Here is a 21,487-nt window from a genome sequence, read left to right on the forward strand (position 1 = left end):
TAAGGGGTTGGGGTGGAGAGGTGGGGGGGGGGGGGGGGGGTAGTGGTGATGAAACAGCGGTGAGGCTGAGATGTTGGGGGGTGGAGGAGAAGAAAAGGGGGGAGAGGTGTGGGGGAATGGTGGTGGTGAAATGGGGGTTAGGCTGAGACGTTGGGGGGTGCAGGGGATGCTGGGGTGGAGGAGAGGAGAAGGGGGGGAGAGGTGTGGGGGAATGGTGGTGGTGAAACGGGGGCAGCTAGGAGACATTTTGGTGTTGATTTATATCCTCTCTATAATCCAGCGAGGCTGTGTTCTGGCAGGCTGTTAAAATGATATAGACATCCTGACACAGTGAGGACGAAGAACCTGACAGCCCCCATCCCTGGAGAGAAGACACCAAGAGTTCACACACACACATACATGCAAAAACGCACACACACACATACACACCCAGGTAGGCAGGCACGCAGACACACACATGCAAACACACACATGCAGACAGGCACGCAGACACACACATGCAAACGCACACAGGCAGGCAGGCACGCACACACACAAACACACATGCATACACATACATGCAAAAATGCACACACACACGCAGGCAAGCATGCAGACACACACACACATGCGCAGGCAGGCATATGGGGAGAAGACACCAAGAGTTCACACACACACGCACACACACACACATGCGCACACACACACACACACAGGCATAGACACAGACACACGCACGTGCAAATACTGTACACACACACACAGACACACATTATTTTCATACAAGCATAGAGGTCAAGTTTATTTCCTTCCCCTGTGTATGAACAAATACGCTCACTCACACACCATGACACCATTGTACAGATCTACACACTTGCAAATAGTAAATACATGCATGAAATACACCCATACATCAGAATCCAAAAACTTTATTGCCATATAACACACAGTACAACAAGTCCATCAGTTACCATCGGTTGTCTTGTTTTCATAAATGAGTTCATCTACAACCACAAGCAAGATTCCACCTCTTCACATCCAACATGTCCATCAGGGGAGGCTGGTGGAGGTAGAAATCGGAGGCTCATTGTAATGCATGGAATGGATACTTGCTATTGAGGTGCTCTATGTGTTGGGATATGAGGCGGCTGGTAAGGAGGAGGGTAGACGCTAAGTGGGATCTTTGGGACGACCCTACCGTAAATCCTAACCCTGACCTTAACCCTAACCTTAACCTTAACCCTGACCTTAACCCTGACCCTAACCCTGACCTTAACCGCTTTAAATCTCAGCTTCAATAGGGTGCCGTCCCAAGCATCCCACTTTACCTGACAGAGAAGTGGTGTACAGGCAGAATGTGGCCTACAGGGGGCGACAAAACCTCTAGTGAGTGAGTGGAGGACATGAGGAACGGGTGAAAAAGGGGCCTGTCCAGAAACAACTAAGAGAGACTGGTGGAGGTAGAAGTCAGAGGATGGGCTCATGGTAATGCATGGAACGGAATAAGGAATGGTATCAATGGAATGATGAATGGTATGAACTACAACATGCACAACAAGCCCGTCCTCCGATTTCTACCTCCACCGGCCTCCACTGGAAACAACCCCTAGCCCAGTGGAGGCTGGTGTTTGATGTGTTTGATGTGTGTTTGACGGCATTCCTCATTCCGTTCCATCCATTACAATGAGCCCGTCCTCATCCATTTCTCCACCTGCCTCCACTGGCCTAGCCCCTACCTAGACACTCAGATCTGAGAGCACTTGACAGGTTCAAGCAATACAGTAATAGCTCTAACCTTGCCCTCTGATAGGTGGAATCTTCACCTCTTGCTTACACCTGTCCAATCCTGTCTCAGATCTCCCCAGCTGTCTATGAGGGGTTGGGTTAGGGGTCATTGATGGGCAGATTCAACGTGCTTCCACTTGTTGCATTGAGTGAATGAATATTCAAACTGACCTCAACCCAGAGTTGTAAGTAAAGAAGTAGCAGCAGACACATGTTCAAAGCATCATTTACATTTCTGGGATTTCAGGGCATCTCCATATAGAAGCAGGTGGGACTTCCTGTACAACGTCCAGTAGAAACAGAGGACACTGGATGTACTTTCGATTCCCGGTAATATGGTCCAATGGGGAAAAGGGCATGTGTTCCAAAACGCCCAAGTAAATCCTATCAACCAATTATAACTCTTGTAGTTCATTAAAACGATCTATGATTGGGCGAAATCACTTTATTGACACAGTGAGTAGCCAATCGTTGGCGAAGGCGGTTTCGTTGTGTCCAATGGACGCTTAGGACGTAGTATCTTAGTTTATAAATGACAAGGTGACAGCTGTCACCGTGCACTCATTGACTGCTGCTGCGAGCGAAAGCCAGTTTTCCCGGACCCTCTGTGTACTGTAACAAATCGGTGAGGCAACATTTCACTTCTTCAGTATAATATGACTTCAGTGTATCTGTGTTAACATCTTATCTACTCAGTACGAACATGTTTCACTATCTCGTATGCATAGCTGGGAAGGGCAGAATACTGTTAACATCCTAGCTAGCTGAGTAGCTTCTGCGGCTAACGTTACTTGAATGGACGGCCATTCAATGACTTACCGTCGTTTTGCAGTGAATGTTCTACTCGTACACACACGATTACCGAGATAAAAGTGTTGACCGGCGCAGTAATGGACAGCGTTGAGCGAAAGAGCACGCGTCTGCGGTTGCCTATCCATGCGATTTGAGGGGCCGTGAATGGGAAGTCTGCAATGACACTTGTGTGCAAAATGTCTGACTGGCGTCCATGTCTGGGCCTAGCGGACCCGTCGGTGCGTTCCTGCAGCCGGTCTCAGGACGGCGTCTCTTCAGATTAGGAAAAAAAACGGACATTTCACTATTCGAGTCTAAAGTGATATTTTGCGTTTTGTTCTGCAGGGAATATAACGTCCTTTAATTTCAATCTCATGCACCTGTCTGTGGGTCGTTGTTGACCTTCACGTATTGAGCTAGCTAGCTAGCTAGCAACCTCCAGTAGCGGTCTGAAGTAGACCAGCTACCACTCCAGACCAACGGCTAACAACCTTAACCAGATTAGCCAGCCAGCTAGCTAACCTTCTCCCCTTTTCAAAGACTTTACTCGTTTTATCTCTAATAAATCGGTTTCACACTTTGCGGATTACATCTTAATAGCCTGTGGTTATTTCTTTCGGTTGTCAAGCCACCTTGCCCCCCAAGGGTTACACAAATGGCGGCGAGGAAAGGGGGAGTGTTCCCTAGTTAAAAAGAGACCAGAACGAAGTCACTTTTAAAGTCAAATGATTTAACGGTACAAGTGCAGATTGATTGATTCAGTCAGGCTGCGTGTGTAGTTGGCTTTCTATCTTGGTGTTTAAACGCATATGATCCCCACCCTGACCCTTCCATGCAATTGGATTATGTGGGTGTAGACGGCTCTGTCTCATTAACGGTGATGGCAACGTCTGATCGGTAATTGGATCTCTTATTCGATAACCATGCAGGTCGGTATTTAAGTCTAAGCCTTCCAGATTCTACGTGTTTTAATTGTTTTCACATTCATTTTGGATGTTTCAGGGAGAAAGTTTCTGCGTACTTCGACCTACGACTGTCCTGAACGTGTTACCCCTCATGCGCTTATGAAACATTGTGGGCAGAATAGTACGGAGTGTTCTTCTCGGGTTAGCTGAGCGCCAACCGCTCTGATCAAATATACAAAACCTCAAACATCGGATTTTATTCAGAAGTGTCTATTCCCTGATGTTTTCGTTTAAAAAAACGCATGTAGAAGGAGTGTTTTTAAATGTCAATGCCGTGTGCTCAACTCTGACCATTCATGACTGCTCAGATGCACACCTGTTGATTTTAAAGGGACATAGTATGGTGTTAAGCCGGACCCATACTCATAGAAACTTCAGTAACAACATGCAGTACAGTATTAATACACTCAATGGGCTGACAGAGAATCAGATGGAGAATATAGGATGAATAAGTGTATAACTCCTCTCTCTCTCTCCCCCCCTCCACAGGCTCCAGCCATGTACGCTTGTGCTAAGTTTGTCACCTCACCAGCTGTGGTACGTATCTCCTCTGACCCCCCAGGGGACAATAGTTTGTGGGACCATACGTCTTAGCCCTAACACCACCTGGCACTTTGACCACCTCAGAGGCACAAGAAGCCCTAAGTCGCACTTGAGTTGATTTTAGCTGGACTGGGCTGGCCTGGTTATACATCCACCATAGTTGCTGTAACAGATCTGCAAAGGACAATGTGAATGGAAAATATGTCAGACAGCACTTTACGGTAGGGTCGGCCCTGTAGTGTGAAGCCCCACAGAGATATTATGACTCGTACTGATCTGGGACTGCCTGCTACAGCAGTAGTACTTTAATCTAATGAGGAGGGCAGTGTTGCAGTCACATGCTCCCTGACGTGTGTGTGTGTTTCAGCTGCGTGGGGGGTCCAGAATCCTCGCCCGGCCAGTGTCTGTCTCCCTCTTCAACAGACCAGAAGCCAGCAGCGAGCAGCAGGTGAGCCTCTCCGTGTCAACATGGGTTTAAGTCTGTCTGCGTGCGTTAGGACCGGGCAGGCGTCTCGGGGTTCTCCCCAAAGAACGGAGCCTTGTCCACTCGGCTCTGTCACTGTCAATATTTCAGAGAAAATGTAACTGTTATTTAGTAGACCGAATGATAGGGTAACTATCTTTGATGGCCAATGACATTAAATTGTTAAAAGCATGTTCCTCAGTTAATGCAGCGTTTTAGTGGTATTTTTTGCGCATTTTGGTACAAGTAAACCCTAGTTGGTGTGAGAACCCTGACAAATAATGTGAGAGTCTGTAAACATTAGGACCAAGTATGCGTCTCAATAGTCTAGAGAGGCTTCCTGGCCTTGTCTCCCACTTCCACTGATCTGATGATGGATGATGACAGGTATAAGAATGCGTTGATTTTTGTAGAGCACTTTTCTCAGTACTCAACGACACCGCATTCCATGGAGAACAAGGACGGATGGGTGAATGAAAAGTAAAACAAAGCAGTCAATAAAAACAATGATAAAAATAGTTAAAGGTTTAAAAAGGTGGGTTGAGGGGGGGGATTGTTTGAAGGATAAATATGGAGGATAAAGAAAATAAAGTCTGGTCCTGGTTTTGGTCATTCTCCCATTTTATGAATTGTTATTGTAGGAGCTAGGGACTGAAATGGAACTCTTCCCTCGTCACTCCTGGTTTTAACTGATCTGCTCCCTCTTCCCTTCTCCCCATTTTCTTTCCTCCTTCCTCTTCTCTCTCACCCCTTCCTCCCCCCCCCCCTCTCCTTCTCCCCCAGGCCCTGTTGCCCGTCAGTGAGGTGTCGTCCCTCCTGACCAGGGGGTTCCAGACCAGCGCTGTCTCCAGGGACATCGACACCGCCGCCAAGTTCATCGGGGCTGGGGCCGCCACCGTGGGCGTCGCCGGCTCAGGGGCAGGGATCGGAACAGTGTTCGGCAGTCTGATCATCGGCTACGCCAGGTAAAGGAGACGTCTCTCCTTCATCCGCACCTTCATTTCATTCACTTGTGTGTTCCTTCATTCGTGTAGAACAGATGAGTTTGGTGTTTGTTGTTGTAAACCTGTTCCTAAGTCGACCTCTAGACCTCCAGCCCCCTGGGCACTTGCGCATCTGATGGAAAGTGAGAATGTTGGTGAGCAGATTATTGGGTTCTAACAATCCTAACATCTTCCCCCTCCTCTCTCCCTCCCCTCCCTCTCTCTGCCTCCCTCTCTCAGGAACCCCTCTCTGAAGCAGCAGCTCTTCTCCTATGCCATCCTGGGCTTCGCCCTGTCTGAGGCCATGGGTCTTTTCTGTTTGATGGTTGCTTTCCTTATCCTGTTTGCTATGTAAACTACTACTACATACACATCCCCGTCCCCTGTACCAGGGCTGTGTTCAGGAGTGCACAATGTGCCCGACACTGCAGACAGAATCCTCATGGCCAGAGCTGTGACACGACTCCTCTACTCTGCATGCCAGAGAGTCATGCTTGCTCTACGTGTGTTTCTAACGGAGAGTTTTGCAACATTGTGCTCTGCTGAACACTGCCCGGTACATCCCCCCCCCCCCTTCCCAGGGAGACGGAACTCTGACGTGCAGCTCATGATGTCATGGCAACAACGTCGCCATTCCAATCAAACAACTATCTACTACCAACTACAGAATCCTACCTTTTTATGTTCCTTTGCTGTCATTTTTTGATTATCCAGAAGTTTTACGTAAGATCTCACTTCGGTTTAAACGGTCTGTCCGAATAAATGGTTGGGTTAACAGACACGGTTGAAGTTTTCATTTTTGGGTTGTTTGTGGGGGAGAGTGACTTGGAATGGGGTCTTTATTATTGTTTGTTTTAGTAGATGTGTGTTTTGGTGTTTCATGAGCCCTTGCCTGGCAAGGGTGGAGTAGAATCATAACTTGCATACACTAAAATTGGCTATAAAGATTTAAAAGCAGATGAATGCTGCTAATGCTGCCTGTCTGAATCAATGCACACAACAGTTATACAACTATATTGTAGAGTATCCATAAAAAGCCATGGGACTGACGACAATGAGACGTCCCAATGGTTTAACATGTTATGAGACCAGTGACTTAAGTAGTTCAGGATCCCTGATTCAGCTGACGTGGTATAAAGACTGGATGGGTTCTGTAGGATTGTTTTGCACGGTTCATAGTGGCTGTGTTTCACCTTTACAAACACATCACATCAAAGGAGGCTGGAGGTGCTTGATACCGTTCCTGATTCTGTTCCATGCATTACAATCAGCCCGTCCTCCAATTTCTACCTCCTCCAGCCTCCCCTGCCCTACTGTGTGTCCAACTTCTCCCACCGCACTAGTTAATGTGACACTGATGGATGGTTAGAAGAGTCTGGGCACTAGGAGGTAACAGGACACCCAAATGAGGTTGTCCTTGAATCTAAAATAAACTAAGGTAGATTTTCCACTCAATACTTCTTGAATTCAACTCATATTTACTGTGTTCTTGTAGGTAGGATAGTGGAAATATAATATAATATATATATATATATATAATAATATAATTGAAAGAGGGCATATTTTTACAATACTAACAGTCAAAGATATTGATAGGTATTTTATAAGTCCAGGATGACTGAGGGCATACTGACTTGTTTTTGCAATACCAGCAGCCAAATATATTGAATGCATTTTATATCAAGGCCTGGACGACTGTAGTACTGTAGTACTGTCTCGAATACTGTATGTATTACAACATGGATGCACTTGTCTGCGGTTCCGGATATCACCACAGGGGGCAGTAGCAGCCCGCTGTCAGAAGAGGAAGTGGTTTAGGGAAAACAGAAAAAAAAAACATTGTGACAAACAGGCTGAAACCGCAAAGTGCGTTGATGACTGGTGAAATGGCGAATTTTGCGACGCATGATATCTGATAACTGCTTTAGATATCGAGCTGAGAGTTGATCGATTTTTGGAAAGCATAACTACATTAAACAAGGTTATCCACTTTTTGGAGGCCAGGAAAAAGACATACACACAGCTAGCTGCGATGCCGTGGGAGCGGGTTTTCTCCGCTTCCCCTCTCCTCGCTCCTCTTCGTCGTCCGCTGCTTGCGTGAGGACGGACTCGAACAAGAAACTAGTGTAGTCGACAGCTGTCAATAACCATAGCTGGCTAGCGAGTTGTAACGTTAGCTAACACACGAACTGATTGACCATGGCGGATAGCGTTGGAGAGGGAGCTAACGGTTCCATAGGTTTAGGTGTCACTAGCCAGGGCAATGGAGGTCCGCTGTTACCGAGTTTAGGTAATTCTCTGCCAGGTCACTCGACGGGTGCAGCTCACCCGAGCTCACCGCCTTCCGCAGCGGCCGCGGAGACAGGCCTAGCTGTTGTGGCCCCTGGTACTACAGCCACAACTACTTCGACCGTGGGAAGCGGGCATGGGAACAGCGTAGGAGGTGTTCTTAACACTGCCGTGGGCTCTGCCATCCCTACACCCCACAACGTAGCCACTACGATGGCTCTTCCGAGCGCCATCGGGCTGGGGGTTGCTGGGGTGGCCGGAGCGGGCCTCCTGTCCCAGATTCACGCTACGTCCTGGGACCCAACACTGAGCACCGACTGGGACAACGAGAAAGCGTCCCAGCAGTGCATTCTCCGAATCAAAAGGTAAACATTTAGGCCTAGTTTGTTATGAATCATAATCATCACGATAGTACTGTAGTGTAGCTCTGTTTGTTGCAACATATATTGTTGGCGTGATTAATGGTTCAAGTTACAGAAACGAAAGTAAATATTTAGATTCAGTTTCTATTGTTAAACGTGGGAGGGACCGATACTGAGTGTGTGAAAGGACCTGACATGCGTAGGCTGTTATGAAATAACAACTTTTGTCGTGTAACTCTGACTGTAAGTTTTCCGCCTGCCCGCTGAGAAAAGACGCAGTATAGGAAAGTGCCTGGTAATGGGACGGTGATAGTAAGCGACGGTCTCTTGGAAACAAACAAACAAACAGCATTGGATTGGCCAATCTCTCCTGTCTGTGTGTTTCCCTGTAAACGCAGGTCAGCAACCTTTTGAACGCCAGTGAAATAAAAACGAGTCCTTTCTCTGTCGATTGTAATGTGTTTCTCCTGTCCCCTCTGCAGGGATATTATGTCCATCTATAAGGAGCCTCCGCCAGGGATGTTTGTTGTCCCTGACCCACACGACATGACCAAGGTACATTTAAGTCATCTAGCAGACGCTTGTCCTAAGTGACTGTACAATAAGTACATCTGTCTAAAGTAAGTGAATCTGTCTCTAAATGTACAGTACCGGTCAACAGTTTGGACACAAACTTGCCAAGAGTGTGCAAAGCTGTCATCAAAGCAAAATATGGCTACTTTGAAGAATCTAAAATATAAACCATATTCTGGTTTGTTTAACACTTTTTTTGTTTACTACATAACTCCATATGTGTTCCTTCATAGTTTTGATGTCTTCAATATTAATCTACAATGTAGAAAACAATAAAAATAAAGAAAAACCATTGAATGAGAAGGTGTGTCCAAACGTTTGACTGGTACTGTACATCAGTCATTGTAAGTAAATCCTTCGATAAGAACAAATGCCATCAGCAGTCACAATGCAAGAGAAAGGAAGAAACGGGTTGTTTTGTACAACTACCTTCGCCTCCATACTACCCTGGCTGGTGGGAATATGATCCAGCTCTGTGATACTCAATCCTGGTCCTGGAGAGCCGCCGCAGTGGGTCACGGTTCTGGTCCCAGCTTAGTGAAAACACACCTGACTGAACTAATCAACCGATCTTCTAAACCTCGATTAGCTGAATCAGGTGTGTCAGTGCTGAGCTGGAACAAAAGCCGGCAGCACTGTGGCTCTCCAGGACCAGGAGTGAGTCTCAGCTCCTCTGTGGGCAACACAATGAATGATGTACACACACACAGCTAGTCACAACTAATGATTTGATACTATTTGATCATGAAATCCTCCCCTCCCCCCTCCCCCCTCCCCCCTCCTCCTTCCCCCAGATCCACGCCCTCATCACTGGACCCTTTGACACGCCCTACGAGGGGGGATTCTTCCTCTTCTTGTTCCGCTGCCCCCCTGACTACCCCATCCACCCGCCCCGCGTCAAGCTCATCACTACTGGGCAGAACACTGTTCGCTTCAACCCCAACTTCTACCGCAATGGCAAGGTCTGCCTCAGCATCCTGGGGTGAGTGGCTGAGACACAACATGGGCCCTAGCCCCTACACCCTAGACACTACTACTGTACCCTCGTCAGGCCTGGTTTTAACCGTTCTGCTCCCTCTCCTCTTCCCTTCTCCTTTACTCTCTCACACACACACCTTCCTCATCTCTCTTGCTCTCCCATTCCCTCTGCTCTTCCCTTCTTCCTCTTTTCTTTCCCTCTCTTTCTCTCATCTGGTGGTTGTGTTGTGTGGGTCAGGACCTGGACCGGTCCAGCCTGGAGCCCAGCCCAGAGCATCTCCTCTGTCCTGATCTCCATCCAGTCTCTGATGACTGAGAACCCCTACCACAACGAGCCTGGCTTCGAACAGGTAGGCCAGACTAACTACATTACCCAGCAGGCAGTTCCAACTCAACGCAATCTGCACTGGTTGATGGGAAATGTGGTTTTGTTGGTGGAGACATGCAGCCATTTGATCCAAAAAGTTACTACTGCAGGGTTATTATGGGTGAACAGAACTGTAGGCCATTTTATACAATGTGTGTGTGTGTGTGTGTCAGGAGAGACACCCGGGGGACAGTAAGAACTACAACGAGTGTATCCGCCATGAGACCATGCGTGTGGCTGTGTGTGACATGCTGGACGGCAAGGTCCCCTGTCCTGACGCTCTCTGGTGAGTCCTGCCTGCTGTCACACACTACTGTACTCACACACACACTAACACTACTGTATACACACACACACACTAACACTACTGTATACACACACACACACACACACACACTAACACTACTGTATACACACACACACACACTAACACTACTGTATATACACACACACACTAACACTACTGTATACACACACACACTAACACTTATACACACACACACACACTAACACTACTGTATACACACACACACTAACACACTACTGTACACACACACTAACATACTACTGTACACACACACTGCTGTACACACACACTACTGTATACACACACACACACACTAACACTACTGTATACACACACTAACACTACTATATACACACACACACTAACACTACTGTATACACACACACACACTACTGTACACACTGAGACTACTGTACACACACACTAACACACTGCTGTACACACACACTACTGTATACACACACACACACACACTAACACACTACTGTACACACACACACACACACACACTAACACACTACTGTACACACACACACTAACACACTACTGTACACACACTAATACACTACTGTACACCATGAACATGTAATGTATTTGTTGCAAGTCTCTTTGGATAAAGGCATCTGCCAAATGCCATAAATGTAAATGTTTATATATTTTTTTTCTTCATGTTTATTTTTATAATGAAAAACAGGAAGGGAAAAGTTTCTGGTTGTAATCATAGACATACACTGACCGTACACTTTATTAGGAACACCTGTACACCTTCTCATGGTGGAGGAACACCTGTACACCTTCTCATGGTGGAGGAACACCTGTACACCTTCTCATGGTGGAGGTGGTATAATGGTGTGGGGAATGTTTTCTATGAGATGCAACATTATAAACTTATTTATTAACGTGTGTGTGTGTGTGTGTGTGTTACAGGAGTGTGATGGAGAAGTCTTTCCTGGAGTACTATGACTTCTATGAGGGGGTCTGCAAAGAGAGACTCCACCTACAGGGACAGAACATGCAGGTGTGTGTGTGTGTGTGTAAACATTAATACTACTTTGGCTGCAGTTCATTTGTCGGAGGCTGGTGGAGGTAGAAATCGGAGGACGGCCTCATTGTAATGCATGGAACAGTGGTATGAAACGTGTATTCTGGGGCCATCACTTGTTTATTGCTAATAACTTGGTTATTTGATCTCCAAGTTTCAAGTTTATTAGGTTTCCAAGTGCACAATACACTGGGCAAGTTATGAATAAGACACTCACTTCTTCTCTCTCTTCCCTCTTCCACTCTCTCTCTTCCCTCTTCCACCTCTACTCTCTCTCTCTCTTCCCTTCTCTCCTCTCTCCTCTCTTCTCTCCCTCCAGGATCCATTTGGGGAGAAGAGGGGTCGTTTCGACTACCAGGGTCTCCTGGCGAGACTCAGCGCTACCCAGAAGCGCGTTCGGGAGAAGTGCTCCCCGGAGGACGAAGACGCCGACTCAGACTCAGACACCAGCTCCTCCGGCACGGACCCAGACAGCCAGGGCAGTACCCAGCCCTAACCACCGGATGGCGCCACCTCCGAGCCTGGGAGCTAGGGCCGTACCTTAGCCCTGCCCTAAACCACCAAATGGGGCCGTAGACCTCAGAGCCAGACAGACAGGGCGCAGTTCCCAGCCCTCACCACCGGATGGCGCCACATACCTCTGACCAACAGACCCAGGGGCAGTTTCCAACCCTGACCACCGGATGGCGCCAACACCACCACCAACACACTACGACTCTTCTTCTTCTTGTTTCCCCCTTTACTGTTTAAGCTGGACGCTTCTGTCATAAGCGAGATGTTGGGGAGGCGTGATTATGGAAGCACTTAAAAGATAGACCATCTCTGTTCTGATTGGTTGTTCTCTTTTCTTCTCTCCCCGCCCCTTCCCGCTCTCCTCCTCCAATGACTGCCTTTTGATTTGTGTTCCACTGGCGATGCCAGTGTCTGATTGGAAAAGGGGGGGGGGGTTCTGGGGCCTGGAGACATTGGCTCCTGGAAGAGGGACACTGTTTGATTGACAGTTGTTTGTTGTTGTTGTTGATGATGTTGATGTAGTATTTGTCATCTGTTGTGTTCTCTGTTCTGTTGAACCCTAGTTGATTAAGTTGAGGTGATATCTGAGATCTGCCACACACACACACACACACACACACACACACACACACAACACAACACATTTGCACTTATACCCATATAAAATACATACATACATACATACATAGGAATCCAGTGTGCATTGTGTGGTACACACCTGTCTGTTGAGGCACCTGTAAGGTGTGCTAGTCTTCTATGTTCTGTCTGCTCTCTGAACATCTATTAACTCCTCCTTGATTGAGTCATCAGATTACAAATAAAAGGTTATGAATCGAGTCATATTGAGATTATGAATTCATACAGAATTGCATTTAATTCAAAATCACCTCCTTTGATGCCAGTACGAGACATGTACATATATATATATATAGACAGAGAGAGAGAGAGAGCATTATGTGACGCAGAAAGAGAGAGGTTTTAATTTGCTGATGTAGGGGTTCTTTCTGGACAGGCTAAGCCCTGCGAGACCCAAAAATAGAGCATATCCCCCTCACCCCTCCCTCTTCCTAACCCCCCCCCCCCCCCCCACCCACCACCCTCTCCCTAACCCCCCTCCCCACCTCGCTAGATGCCCCAGTTTTTCAATAACACACGAGAACTCTTGGGGGACTTCTTATTGGACTTTGAAACCAACTGCCTCAGGATAACAGTTAAACTGCATAGCTTTGTTATGGCTTCATGTCTGACTGTCTGGACCACAGTGACAGGCTAGACCCCAACACTACTGGACCACACCCTTCTGATCTGTTCTCATGATGTTTGTCCCCTCCCTCCCTCCCTACTCTCTGGCTGCATTCCATTCCAGAATGTAGTGCCCTACCCCATGATTTACGTCCACTCCACACTCTATCCCTCTCTGATTAAAATGGCCGTCAGACTAGTGGTCAGACCACAGCACTACCAGACAACACCCTGATCTGTTCTGGGGTCGGTTTCCCAAAAGTTTTGTTGCTTAAGTAGTACTTAATTTCTCCCCCCCCAACCCAGCCGCAAAGCTGTGAGATGGTAACAATTTGTTCATGAAAGAACAAAATGGGTTAAATCAAGTTAACTTTTCTGGTCTAGGAGAGGGGTGGTGTCTGGATTTTAAAAAGAGATATTTTAGCTAAAGAAGCTTTCGGGAAACGGAACCCAGTTCTGTTCTGCTGACAGACATGTTTTCTGTCTCCTCCCTTCCGAGTCCTTCTGTGTTGAGATTCTGTCTACAGGTTCTGTCTGGTCCCAGATCAGTGTTGAGGTTCTGTCTACAGAGACATGGTCTGGTCCCAGATCAGTGTTGAGGTTCTGTCTACAGAGACATGGTCTGGTCTCAGATCAGTGTTTGTCTTAGCCAGCTACTAGGACTGTTGTGTGGCATGACAATAATTACGGTAAGAGTTGGCTAAAGTATGTACACAGATCTGGGACCAGGCTAAAGTATGTACACAGATCTGGGACCAGGCTAAAGTATGTACACAGATCTGGGACCAGGGTGAAGGACGTGTATCCATCTGTCCTGCTCTTTGACAGGTTCTCCCACCTATCTGGCCCCTTCCTTTCCTACTGTCTGTCTGGACTCCATCCCAGAAAAGGTGTTCCCTCCCCTCTTCCATCTCTCCTCTTCCCTCCCCTCTTCCATCTCTCCTCTTCCCTCCCCTCTTCCATCTCTCCTCTTCCCTTGCTCTATCTCTCCTCTTCCCTCGATCTGGTAGGACGGGGTAGTCGGAAGCTCAGAACAACGTTTACACACTATTTTTCTCAATTGTTGGGAACACGACATTCCTCGCGTCCTCCTCATAAAGCACCGGAGGAGGAGGTGAGGACGGGGAAGCACCTGGACCATCTCCTCCAATGAGTTTGCAGTAGGACGTGGGTGGAGGACACGAGGAGGCGGGATCCTGACAGTTGAGAAAGGCTTCAGTCTCCCGTCAGATCTGTGGGGAAGGGGGGGAGTGAGTGAACGAAGGGGCCAACTTCCTGGTGTGAGACGCCCCCCCCCCCCCCCCCCCCCCTCTCTCTCTCTCTCCCTTTCACAGGAAACGTTTGAATTTGACGGATCTCACGTTCGAGATATAACACTATAATGCTAACTTGTGTTTGCAACGTTTGAAATAAAAAATAAAAAATAAACGATGTTGAAATGTATGAATCTACTGTCTGCAAATGAAACTTATTAAAGCAAGTGTTCTGACCAGCTTTACTGTTTTACTGTATGTTCATATAGATCTCTGGTGTGTGTGTGTCGTCCAGGGGAGGCTGGTGGAGGTAGAGATCGGAGGACGGGCTCATCGTAATACATGATACGAAATGTCATTGTAATGCATGGAATGAGGAATGGTATCAAACACATGTTCGATACCATTCCTCATTCCACGCATTGCAGTCTACCTCCACCAGCCTCCGCTGATGTCCTCTGTCTGTCTACCGGGTTTTGGCGCTCCCACAGAAACAAACCCTCATAGAAATAGAATGTTCTAGAAATAGAACCATAGAAATAGAATGTGCTCTTAGAACTCTCCGGGTTGGAACACTGATGAACAGGCAGGTCATAGTGGTGGACCAGGTCCTATTGTCGACAGACTCTTGAGGCGGTGTGGAGCAGTCGGGAAGACAGCACAGATAAAACAGGACAGGAGAGGGGGATCCGGTTTTCTCGTCTTTTAATAACACATTCATATCTATGCTCTGTTGCGTTTACAAGTTTAAAACAAGTGTTGATGAGAACTAAAGAAGCTCAGGCAGGCAGAAGATCAAAGCCCATATACTGTATGACCACGACGTCACAAGATGGAAGGAGAGGCACGCACGGAGAGTAACCACCTCTCCTCCTCCTCCTCCTCTTCTTCTTCCCTCCATCCCTGAGTCCCTGGCCAGCTAAAACAGGTCCTTTCTTTTCAAATGAATCATTAGAAATGAAATAGAAATCAAATGGTCTAGACATCATGCTGCAGAATGTTATGATAATTTTTCACAGAGAGAATCCTAATGCATCCAAACACAAGAAATACAATCCTATGTCATTTGAAAAAAAGCAATCAGAAAAAAATAAAATCAAACAAAAAAAAGATGAAGAATTTTGAGGTTAAAAACGTAAGTCTAATGAAGAACAAAAAAAATGCAAATTGGATAATGAAATCTCGTTTATGTCATTTTTTTAAAAGAAGATGTTAAGTTTAATTTTTCCATTTCATAATCCTTAAAAAAAAAAATAATAATCTAACAACGGAAAATAACAAAATCATCTTTGGAAGAAGTAAAACGTTTATCTTTTCCTTTACTTGACTATCAACTACAGTATATGGAGATGCCGCTACCAGTTATTTATTAATTTACGTATTTTTCGTTCGAGCATTTTCAAATTTTAAACTTTTTTTTGTGTCCTTTTTTTTCAAAATTTTACCATTTTCCTATTTTTTCCTAAGAGGTAGATCAACAAAGAAAATTACATGGTTACAGGTTATCGTGCCCCTTGATTCAGGAAGTGAAGTCACAGGGAAGGGAGAGTGGGAGAGGTGGGTGGGACTGGATATGGAGCCTGGTTGGGGGGGGGGGGGGGGGGGGGGGGGGGGTCTGGGTCACAGTGTGAAGGCATACAAGGAGGGGGCTGGGGGCTGGTGGAGGGGTGAGGGGTGGGGGGGGCATTGAGGACCATAGAACAGGCACAGGGGGTGGTTTATCATCTGAGGTATAGAAGCAACTCCAGGGCCCCTGAGAGAGTCGGAGAGACACTGAGGAGAGCTGACCCCCCAGCTGACCCCCCAGCTGACCCCTCAGAAGAGCTATACAGGCTTTCCTATAAGGCTCTTGTGTTCCTGTCCTCAGTGACCCCCTGACCCCCAGCCCAGCACCAGGAGGTAGGGGGTGGGGGTAGGGGTCGACCCAGACCTGCTAGACCAGGGGAGGCTGGTGGAGGTAGACATCGGAGGACAGGCTCATTGCAATGCATGGATGGTGTTTGATGCCATTCCTAATTCCGTCCCATGCATTACAATGAGCCCGTCCTCCGATTTCTACCTCCACCAGCCTCCCACTGATGCCCAATATGACCTATGACGCCCTTGTCATACTCCCACTCCCACACACACACCCTCCCTCCCCCCCCCCCCCCACATCTCCCTCACTCTGGTTTTATTTTCTCAGTCCCAACTCTAAGCCGGAGAGGTAAATTCAAACCAAAAGAAAAAAAGGAAAATGAAAAGAAAAAACAAAAAAAATTAAAAAATAAAATAAATTAAAGTGTAAATGAAAAATTCTAAATTGAGTGTAACATGCACTGTCGCTCTTGTCTGGCTGATAAAAACAATCTTATGGCGAAGTCTTGAGGTAGCGTTCCGAGTTATGTGTGAGGTTGGTATCGTCTTTGTAGCACCCGTCCGTATGGCGCGTCAGGTGGAAGTTTAAGAGACTGCGGGAGTCTGCTACCGACTACCAGTGAGAGAAGGTAGCCCGAACGGCGTGGGGTGTGCATCTTTGTTTCAATAGTCATCACAGCTGTCGTTACGAGAGCTTGAGTCTGTCATCAACACGCTAATGTTGTCGTTAGTATGTGTGTGTGTGTGTGTGCGTGTGTGTGTGTGTGTGCGTGTGCTCTGATGGGAGGGCTGGTCTCTGTGGGCTTTAACAGCGGAGAGATAATCCTCCGTCCACATGCACAGTACGTCCACCATGAGGACAACTACTTAGCACTCGATATTGCATAAGAAAAGGACTCGAGGTTTGATGTGGGTCTGAGGAGGTTTCAGTTTGTGAACAGAACAGTGAGCCGTTGGCGTTACCACAGACAAGAGGCATATGGGGAGTCGGTTGGTGTGCGTTGTTAAAGATTCAGAGTGTGTGAGGGTCTGGAGAGCATAACACTGACACACACACACACACACACACACACACACGCAGGCACGCATGCACGCAGGCACACACACACGCACGCACACACACACGCAGGCACACAAACGCCCGCACGCACGCACACACACACAGACAGACACACACACAAACTGTGGTGTTTTACAGATCAAACCAAATTATCCACCTCCCTCTTTTCTGAGTACAAAAACGTCTGTTTTGGCACAGTAATAACTTGACATCACGTATTACTGATGTAGTACTGATGAGTTACATGTTAGTATTTCATCTTATTTAGTAGCTGTTTAATTAAGAGATCTGTGCATTAAAAAAAAAAAAAACATGATCCAAAAGAAAAAAATGAAATAAAATCGACTATTTTCCAAACGAAAGCAACAGAATTTTTTTTTTTTTGTTGAAAAAGTGATAGGAAATAAAACTATAAACGAGTGAACAGGAGTGAGAAAAGGAACACGATGGAAGCCAGCGTCAGAGAGGGCGAGGGGCTCAGTGCTGGCCATGGAGTTACAGCCCTAGAGAAGCAACGCGCCTGGGAGAGCGCCCTCTAGTGTTTATAAATCTATGGTACAGGCCCCTCCAACTCCAAACATGAAATGATTTCTAAAATGTCCTCCTCATACCGTAGAGTACAGAATTGTACAACAAAAACAGAGGGAGAGAGAGAGAGACAGAGTGAGTGAGTGAGTGAGTGAGTGAGTGAGTGAATGGGTGGAAGGAAGGATAAAACCAGGGAGGAAGGAGGGATGGTGAATGAAAACGAGGAGGGGGAAGAGGTTATGTGTGTTTGTGTGATGTCAAGTCCTCTATATCTGGACTTCACCTACAGTTGCAATTCAAGTGACCTAACACAAAAAGGCAATTATTGTACGTCAAACACTTTTCTGTATCAGTCTCTGACTTGAGTATATCATAGACCCCCCCTATCCCTCCCTCCCTCCCTCCCTCCCTCCCTTCTTCCCTCCCTCCCTCCCCCAGAAGACTGGCCCATCTCCCTTCTCCCCCCTCTCTCTTCTACGCCTCCCCCTCCCTCCCTCCCTCCCTCCCTCCCTCCCTTCCTAAATTGCATCAAGTTTCAAATATTTCTGGAGGTTCTCGGTCATTTCAAATATTTGTTGTTTACATTATTCAATTATTAGTGTAACAGTACGTAACCAGATGTCATGTCCAAATAAAGCTTGCTTGTATCATAAAAACAAATTTAAAAAAAATAACAAAACAAAATGGCTGCAGTCTGAATAATCCAAAATAGCGTGTCTTGGTGTTTGTGAACAGAGCTCTATGGGCCCGGAAAGAGACGGAAACTTCTCCGGAGCATTTCCCCCCCGTCGCAAGGAGACGATCCAACAACCACACCAGAGTACCACCTAGAACGCAAGGCCACTGGCTTCACTCACGTGGTATGCTGGTGTGGACATGGGAACACACTCACTGCCAAGGAAACCTCTGCCTGCGTGGGTCAAGAAGACCGTCCGGGGACGAGGCCATGCCGAAACGAGAAGTGTCCGTCTCTTGAACAAAATGGAAGCATAAACAATAGAAGAGACTTTTCCCTGTCTGCGGATGGTCCTGGAGATTAAAGGCGCGCGGCGCTCTAGTGTGTTGGTGTTGATGGTGAGTAGCTCGCACAGGCGGTACAAACGGTGTATCTGGCAGTGTCAGGTGACTTATCCTGGCGGATATTATACTCTTCTCAGCTTTTACGTCGTCATTTTTTGTCAGTTTTTTTTTCTCCAAAGTTATCTCAAAAATACAAAAGTATTGTGAACGGTTTCCTCTTACATCTTATGTACAGGTGAAATCTATAACTTGATGGATTTTTTTTTTTAATTTTTTTTTTTTTTTAATTTCTTGCTTTTTTGCTCCCATTTTTTTTAAAGGTCGGTGAGTCTCCTCGGTCCACTGAAGGCCAGACCGAAGACCATAGATTCTCTTACTACTTTTTTCTGCTTTTTTACACCCCACCACTCCCCCCACAACATTTAACACTTCAAACCAATGAACAAAAAAAAACGCTAACATACCCACTCTCTCTCTCTCTCTCTCACACACACACACACACACACTCACTCTCTTTCTCTCTCTCTGTCTCTCTCTCACACACACACACACACACACACACACACACACACACACTAACGTCATTAGCAATAGGGAGGGCTGAGGCTTACTGGTCAGTGCACAGAGGTAATAAATATTCACATTCAGTGTTTTTCGGAGCCGGGGGACAGGTTGAATACGCCCTTCAGTTATACACAAACATTTCTCTGGCACAGCCATCGTGATTGACTGCAACGCCCTCAACATGTAGGTAAACATTCGGCGCATTAAGATGACGTCATCATGAAACAGGAGAAGAGGGCCCTGGCTGGGCGCACATTGGTCAATGTCACATCGCGGGAGGTTGTCATAGAAACAAAATATATGACATCATCCGGAGTCTGAACCCACTGGACTGTCAGAACTCTTCTCTTTTTTAGCAGTATAACAAATTAAGGCTTGTATGACAAACATATATAATCATAAGTATATCCTTTTGACCGTGTCAAAACGTCATTCCTCCTCGCGACCTGATCAAAACCACGCCCACGATGCGGCATGGACCAATCGGTGCCCAGTTCGACCCTCTAACAACGCCACTCCCCATTGGCCAATGCTCCGATTCAAAGACCGGATGCTCCAATCACACTTCAGTAAGACCCAGAGTTTGGCCAGTGACACTGCTTGACACAGCCCTAACATCCTACCATCTTCCCCTCCCTCCTCTCGGGCCTTACTTCTGCGTCGACCTGGACTCAACTTAGAATCACACAACCAAAAAACAGAAAAAAATAACCAAAAAGCAACAAGACAAAACCTAAAAAAAATACTTTTTTTTCTCCTTTTAAAAAAATAAAAAATATTCAGGACTATCAGCTTTTCATATAAAACACCAGCAAGCAAAAAAAAAAAAAAAAAAAAAAGTTCGGAATACTGAGGTATCAATACCCTGAGGTAGTTTTTTTTCTTTTTAATCCATCTTCTTCTTCTTCTTCTTCTAATCTTCTCTAGTGACGGCAGCCACGCCCAGGCTGCTCCCCGCCCTTCAGTGGGCGGGGTCTGGGGCGGCATCGCCGGCAGGCCCTTCAGCGGATTGGGAGAGAGAACGAGGAAGCCACTCCCCCACCATCTGGTATTACCCTCTCTAACCTAAAGACAAGGGCTGGATTCCACACCCACTCCTAGCCCCTCCTCTCTAGGCACTCCTGTAGATCTGGAGAGGATAGGATAGGTATAAACTATATGACCAATGCCTTCCCCTTGCTTTCTGACAGGCAAGCTGACATGTTCACCATATCTCCTTCACCCGTCCAATCCTCTCAGATCTACAGCAGTGCCTAGGGGCTAGGGGTTAGCAGTTAGCGGTTAGCGGCTAGCAACTAGTGGTTAGCGACTAGCAGTTAGCAACAAGGGCTTAGCGGCTAGGGGCTAGGGGCTCGGGGTTGATTTGGAATCTAGCAGAGGAGTGTGAAGGAGTAGACCCGAGCCCGTCCTGGTCCTCTGGACCCCCTGCGTGTTCTGGTTCTGACCCCATCTGGTCTCCTGTAGCTCGCCTGTGACCCCGGCCCGTCTGGGTCCAGTCCTGTGTGGTCCTAGCCTAACCACTGAATCATGTTGGACCGTTCTAGACCAGCGGATCAGATGGAAGCGGAAGCCAGAACACGCAGAGGAGAAGCCCAGAGAACCGGAACCGGTTCCTGTTGTGGTCCGGAGCGCTCGAGAAGTACACAGCGAGCAGAGGCGTCTCAGACACGCCACGTCTGTTGTCTGTCGCTGCAGGACTGGTTAACACACTAGAGCAGTAACCGCCCACACTCCTCCTCCTCCTCCTCCTCCTCCTCCTCCTCCTCATCTTCATCATTCTCCTGAGGGGCCGGGTTAACTCACATATCATATATATATAATATATATAAAATATGCCGTGTAGGCGCGGGCCGCTCGCCAGGCCAGGAGGGCCGGCTGGGTTTCGGGGGTCACGTTTCGTTCCGCGTCTTGGAGCTAAGAACCCTGCAATAGAACTGCAGAGGTAGCCGCGGCGACCGCCACCTGACTGTACTCTCGCTGCTCCGACCGCCACCCCACTAAGGCAGGGGGGACCCCCAATAC

The 21,487-nt window shown here is 47.1% G+C and overlaps 2 protein-coding genes across 2 annotated transcripts; both read left to right on the forward strand.

The window, feature by feature from the left end:
* Positions 1-2,300: 2,300 nt before the first annotated feature.
* Positions 2,301-6,289, forward strand: atp5mc1 (ATP synthase membrane subunit c locus 1). Its single transcript, XM_083677783.1, has 5 exons — positions 2,301-2,389; positions 4,011-4,058; positions 4,432-4,512; positions 5,311-5,492; positions 5,751-6,289. Exons 2-5 carry the CDS (start codon positions 4,020-4,022, stop codon positions 5,863-5,865), a joined length of 417 nt encoding a protein of 138 aa, XP_083533909.1. The 5' UTR covers positions 2,301-2,389; positions 4,011-4,019; the 3' UTR covers positions 5,866-6,289.
* Positions 6,290-7,342: 1,053 nt separating this feature from the next.
* Positions 7,343-13,281, forward strand: ube2z (ubiquitin-conjugating enzyme E2Z). The gene is made up of 7 exons (XM_083676664.1): positions 7,343-8,164; positions 8,644-8,716; positions 9,529-9,716; positions 9,951-10,062; positions 10,253-10,365; positions 11,314-11,404; positions 11,748-13,281. The coding sequence occupies exons 1-7, from the start codon at positions 7,710-7,712 to the stop codon at positions 11,922-11,924; spliced, it is 1,209 nt and encodes a 402-aa protein (XP_083532790.1). The 5' UTR covers positions 7,343-7,709; the 3' UTR covers positions 11,925-13,281.
* The last annotated feature ends 8,206 nt before the right edge of the window (positions 13,282-21,487 follow it).

This window comes from Argentina silus (genome assembly GCF_951799395.1).
Source record: "Argentina silus genome assembly, chromosome: 9".
Taxonomy (NCBI): Eukaryota; Metazoa; Chordata; class Actinopteri; order Argentiniformes; family Argentinidae; genus Argentina; species Argentina silus.

Bases quoted from the DNA above. Each gene is read 5' to 3' on its own strand.
- atp5mc1 (XM_083677783.1), top strand. From the start codon at position 4,020: ATGTACGCTTGTGCTAAGTTTGTCACCTCACCAGCTGTG. The intron at 4,059-4,431 runs GTACGTATCTCC...TGTGTGTTTCAG, and splicing joins TTGTCACCTCACCAGCTGTG to CTGCGTGGGGGGTCCAGAAT. The intron at 4,513-5,310 runs GTGAGCCTCTCC...CTTCTCCCCCAG, and splicing joins AAGCCAGCAGCGAGCAGCAG to GCCCTGTTGCCCGTCAGTGA.
- ube2z (XM_083676664.1), top strand. From the start codon at position 7,710: ATGGCGGATAGCGTTGGAGAGGGAGCTAACGGTTCCATAGGTTTAGGT. The intron at 8,717-9,528 runs GTACATTTAAGT...TCCTTCCCCCAG, and splicing joins ACCCACACGACATGACCAAG to ATCCACGCCCTCATCACTGG. The intron at 10,366-11,313 runs GTGAGTCCTGCC...TGTGTGTTACAG, and splicing joins CCCTGTCCTGACGCTCTCTG to GAGTGTGATGGAGAAGTCTT.